Source organism: Adiantum capillus-veneris, chromosome 14, assembly GCF_014529385.1.
Source record: "Adiantum capillus-veneris isolate H3 chromosome 14, ASM1452938v2, whole genome shotgun sequence".
In the NCBI taxonomy this organism is placed as follows: domain Eukaryota; kingdom Viridiplantae; phylum Streptophyta; class Polypodiopsida; order Polypodiales; family Pteridaceae; genus Adiantum; species Adiantum capillus-veneris.
Window position 1 is genome coordinate 111,367,622 of NC_140944.1, and position 5,444 is coordinate 111,373,065.

Sequence of the window (5,444 nt, forward strand, 5' to 3'; positions counted from 1 at the left end):
ACCTTATCGTCATGCATGAGAAGCTTCTCAAGCACCTTCCTCATTAAGTTTGTAGGTCTCTTTTTGACTCAAGCACCTTACCCCCCACGCATGGGAAGCTTCTCAAGCACCTTCCTCATTAAGTATAACAAGCACCTCAAGTACCTTAGTCATCAAGGATGACAAGCACCTCAAGCACCTTACTCATCAAGCACGACAAGCACCTCAAGCACCATAGTCATCAAGCACGACAAGCACCTCAAGCTTAGGTCGGGTTCCCACCTCAAGCTCAGTCCTAACTTGTTTAAGATCAAAGGACTTTTAAAACTAACCATTGGAAGTCTTTAATGAAGCTAAAACTAAGGTCTTTTAAGCTCCATTAGATGCACATTGCTCTTTGATAGACTACCTCCTTTTGGACCCCTATTGAGATGTAACCATCTCTCCTCTTGGTCCCCTGCTGAAGTAAGTTTAAAAGCACTCATTGCACATTGCTCTTTGATAGACCATTTCCTTTTGGACCCCTATTGAGATGCAACCATCTCTCCTTTTGGTCTCGTGTTAAGATAGGTATAGAAGCACATGTCTCTATTCTAACTCTTGTTCCCATTTATTCTCCCACATTAAATGATCAGTTTAATATGAGAAAATCATTTGGTAAAGTTAGATATTCTATTTTATGACACAAGAAGCAAGATAATAGGAATATGAGAGGGAAAGAGAGAAAGAGTGTGTGTATGGTGATGAATCCGCACACCTCAATATAAGCAAATAGAAAGAAACAAGCATAAACCATACTCGCAATGAAGTATATCTCAAACGACACAAGGTATGGCACCAAGATGGAGTGTGTTGATTGCTTGCAAAAGATGAATACAATAGGTAGCATAGGACAAGAAGATGAGAAGGGGACAAAACCGTAGGATGCATAATGGAGGGATGGGAGTTGATAGCGAAGAATATCATGAATGTAGCCATCATTCTTCTTCTTGAAATCGTGTCATCGATCATTCATTAGAAGTGTGTGGAGATATGGTGCTCATTTTGTGCATGGTGATGGTGTTGTGAATATGTGATTAGGGTTCATGTTACTAACGTGTAGCACAAGGGTGTGTATGTGTAGGTGTGTTGGTATGTGGGTATGGGATAGTGTGCATATAGGGTAGTGTGTGTGTGTGTGTGTGTGTAGTGTGTGTGTGTGTGTGTGTGTGTGTGTGTGTGTGTGTCAGAACTTGGATGTGTGTCCGTTTACAAAAGAGAAGGCTTCATTTTGTAGACCAAAAGAGTGATTAGAAAAGAGATTATGACCAAGAGGAGTTACCACAAAGTAACCTCAGCTAGGGGCATTCCCCCAATGAGAGGGCTCTAATGAGCTTGCGAGAAAATTTACGCAAGTTTTAGTGTAATTACGTCCGAGGAAAGCTTCAAATTTGGACCTAAAACCCAGGAGAATTCCAAGTTTGCCCTTATTTTCAGAGGTCCTAAGAAGAGCTTCACGGGCAATTAGCTTATTACTTGTTTGCCCTTTTTGGAGCAGCCGCTATATATTGCAGAGCGTAGAGGCAGTACTGTCGTCGTCAGCTTGCAGACGCCTTGTTGCAGATCAATGGTGCGACGGTTTCCCACCTAAACGTCAATTATTCACCGAATGCTCTTCTGTTCACCTCAAAAGTAAACAGAACAATGGCACATTCTTCCAATCTATGTATAAAATGGAATAGCAACAGAGACAGCCTCATCAGGGGAGTACTCCCTAAATCACACGATTACAAATAAGCTAGGCTTGAACATCAGGGGAATCCTCCGAGTGTTAAATACATTATATTAAGGTAGTTCCTCTCTACGAGTGTTGATCAAGACAAGATAGTTCCTCTCTGCGAGCACGGCAAGGCATAATAAGAGTGCAACTTGACGCCTCAAGTGAACAGATATTCACAAGAAGATTTAGAAATTTTCTCATGTAGGAAAAGGGAGCCTTTTTCAGTGTTTTACATACAATGCATAACATCATGAGCTTCTGCTCAGGAGGCACCTCGTACCTAGCTCCATTGGCCCTCCCACCGGGCCGGCGGTCCCCTGCCCCCAATCGTACCTAGCTCGTTATGCCATGCCTCCCTCATAGTAGCTCATGATGTTGAGGTAAGTCATAAAAACATTGGAACTATTGTGACAATCTGTCCAAAACTTATTGTAATTTAATGAACTCACAAAAAAGAGATTGGAAATATAGATGAGTATCAAGGTATATACACTAGCACTTTGAGCTTTGCTGGTATTTGAGCTCTGCTTCCCTGAAGGAAAAATCAGATGAACAAACTGTATGTTTAGGCAAAAGAGCGCTTGCACACCAATCGGTATATTGTCCCTCGTCTTGAGGTTTTTATTCATGCTACCTAGCAACTTTCAAACAGCTGCATTCTGAAGATGTTTGAAGTGGCCATATATTTGACATCTCTTGCATACAAAGATATGGTGGCACTACGGCCGGAGGTCTACCGTGTGCGGACCGTAGATGCTACCTGATGATAATTAGTTTCCTAGGTTTCTTTGGAGTCAACAACCAGAGAAGCCAATAAACCAAAGCTGGACGGTGATATAGTGCTTGACGCGCTAAGTTGATAGCAGATGCTCATAGGAAGTACTTTGTCAAGAAGCTATATTGGAGTGTTCTAGGGCACCGTGACCGCTGCACAGGGCCCTATACTATAATCAGCAGAGATCCAAAGGTCTCGTCAGTATTTGCCAGGGCATTGTCAACATATCAGAATGCATCAGATGATGATTTTGGACTTGTCCACTAGCCCCAACATTAAAGGGGTCAATCCTTAGTGCAAGCAAGGTCAGTACTGTCTTGGATTCGCAGTCGCGATCCAAATGCTCCCAGGGCCTCCATGAAGATGTCCGCAATCTGCTCATCCATCCTCACATATCTAAGGTTGATGTCGCGAGCCAAGACCTTAAGACATTGTCTCTGATGGATGTTCAGTCTTCATGTCTTTATCAAACCCTTCTGGAATCAGTGGAGAGATCACCATGTAAACTCTAGCCTTTAGACTGCTAGAACTGATAAGCAAGCATACTGGAGAGCATTCCTTGGAGATGCCAAAATGGTCCAAGATAATTATGTGCCGCTGCCGAGCACAACCCCCATGCTTAATGGTGGCCAATAAGCACTAAGAGAACCCCTCCTGGCAGCACATCGCTGCGAAGAGGCTGATATCCTGAGTATGATGACCCTTATATTAGATGAGTCCAGACCAATGCGCTTCCCCCTCATGAGGTAGCGGAAGCACCGGTTGCTGCATATTGCAGCGAGACAAGAGATGTCCTGCAAAGAGGGCAAGTCTTCTGGTCTTGATCAAGCCACTTGTGGATGCAATCCCTATGGAAGACATGGCAGCAATTGGGCATGATGCGCAGATGCTGACCTTTCTCGAACTCCGAAAGGCACACAGAGCAATCCATGGAGGTTTCGGCTGCCAGTTGATGCCGCTTTCCGCCACACCGTGCATTGACTTCCTTTCCGCATTCCTCTGCACCCTCATAGACCAGAGACACAAGGGAGGACTTCGTAGTTGATTGCATGCTGAGACTGCCATTGAAGTTCATGGTCAAGTAGGGGTACTGGAAGTTATCAAGGTCAGAGGGGGGCATGTAATCTGAGCCTCCATGGATGCTGCTAGTACAGCTTGGTTCCCTGTAGAGGCCGAGCATATCAAGGAGATGCAGGCAAATCTCGCGGAGAGCGACGAAAAGGATGCCGATGATGATGGAAAGCCGAGTGGCATAAGGAACAACAAAGCCCATTGTGCGCTGCTGTGTGTGTGTGTGGGTGGGTGTGGAGAGAGAGAGAGAGAGAGAGAGAGAGAGAGAGAGAGATCAAATCAGTAACCTAGCTCAGGTTGGGAGGAAGCTAAGCTAGCTATGTGATTAGCCTCACGCACTGTATGTGGGATGTTGAAAACAAAGAATTCCACTTTGGAGTAGGCTAGAGCCTGTAGTAATAGAGGAAGATTAGGGCCTTGACCCCAGAGAGAGAGAGAGAGAGAGAGTGTAAATGTGAGCTTGCCTTTGAGCTTTAAGGGTGTATCGCTATATTAGTCGTGGGAGATAAGCCCTTGGGTTGCTATTTTGTGTGTGTAGGCCTATCTATGTGTGAGAGTCTGTGTGTGTGGAGGGGCTGCTGCCGCTGCTCTCTATGAACCTTTGGGAGATGCAGTTTGAGCTATTTGTAGGTACACACAATGAGCTAGGTTGAGCTGTTGAGAGAGAGAGAGAGAGAGAGAGAGAGAGAGAGAGGGAGCTCTATAAATTAATAGACGAGAGAGAAGAGCAGCCCAGCTGCCCAGACAAGGTCGGCGCTGCGGGAATGGTGAAAGCTAGCGTTGGCCTAGGTGGTGATTTGTTTAAAAGTCTCAGTTTCCGGGCTGTTTCTAGGCATATGCAAACACCTTCATTTCTTTCTCAAAAGTTGTTGCCCTGCACATGGCTTGCTCTTCCGCTGGGGGACACTCCCTCCCCCCTCCTTCGAATCTCTCTCTCTCTCTCTCATCCACGTTGCCACCCAAATTCCCAATGACCCATACACATACACCCCATACATATTTATAGAATCATTTTGTACATTGTACATGAGCATTTGACACATTCTTCACGATCCCATCCCCACCCCACCGTCCAACTCAATATGATGCACACCCCATCCCTTTATTAACGCTTGCAAATGCACTTAGTTACATCTCACACCTAGTACCTCACATCTCTCTCTCTCACTCTCTCTCTCCCCCTCCCCCTCCCCCTCCCCCAGCCTCGGCACTAAAGGGCACGGATGGAAAGAGATGGGATCCGCGGTGGAGATCCAAAGGGGGAATCTCGAGGTGAATGGATGGCGAAAAAAATGGGCGACGATCGTAGGCACAAGGACTCAAACCCTCGTCATCGGGCGTGAGAGCCCAATGCACGAACCGCTACACCCACGAACGGCCACGTTGACATGTGGGCAAACCATAAAATGATAAATAAACTTGGACTGGCTCCTCGCCTGTCCAAGTTTACTATATTTTGTCCTAGTTTACCCCCGAAATCAAGGGTTGCGCGCGTCTTGATCCTCCCCACGTCCTAGTTTCGTTGTCCTAGGTCCGAGCACTGGAGCTTCATTAAAGTGCTCTTGCCCTTTAGTGTTGAGGCTCCCCCAGTCCCCCCCTCCCCCCCACATTTCCCTCTTGAATAACAGTTCTTGAGTTCAACTTTCTTCCTCAGATAGATCTTTTTAAGGTCTCTTGGGATAGTTTCCTACGACGTTAAAATTCTCTTCTCTTGTTCTTCTTCTTCTTCTTCTTCTTGTGTGTGTGTGTTGGGGGGAGGGGGGGGGCACACAAAAGGCATTCTCCACGCTCTCCATGCTCCCTCTCTTCCCCTGCATGAGCGTCCATTGTATTTTCTTTACCTCCGTAATTCAATTCTTC

General features: G+C 45.9%; 1 protein-coding gene across 1 annotated transcript; it reads right to left on the bottom strand.

The window, feature by feature from the left end:
* Positions 1–2,156: 2,156 nt before the first annotated feature.
* LOC147442940 (uncharacterized) lies at positions 2,157–4,511 on the bottom strand. The gene has a single exon (XM_086528921.1). It carries the CDS (start codon positions 3,784–3,786, stop codon positions 3,253–3,255), a length of 534 nt encoding a protein of 177 aa, XP_086385047.1. The 5' UTR covers positions 3,787–4,511; the 3' UTR covers positions 2,157–3,252.
* Between the last annotated feature and the right edge of the window lie 933 nt (positions 4,512–5,444).

What these genes read in the sequence shown, in the direction of transcription:
- LOC147442940 (XM_086528921.1), bottom strand. Translation starts at nt 3,786, where the DNA reads ATGGGCTTTGTTGTTCCTTATGCCACTCGGCTTTCCATCATCATCGGC.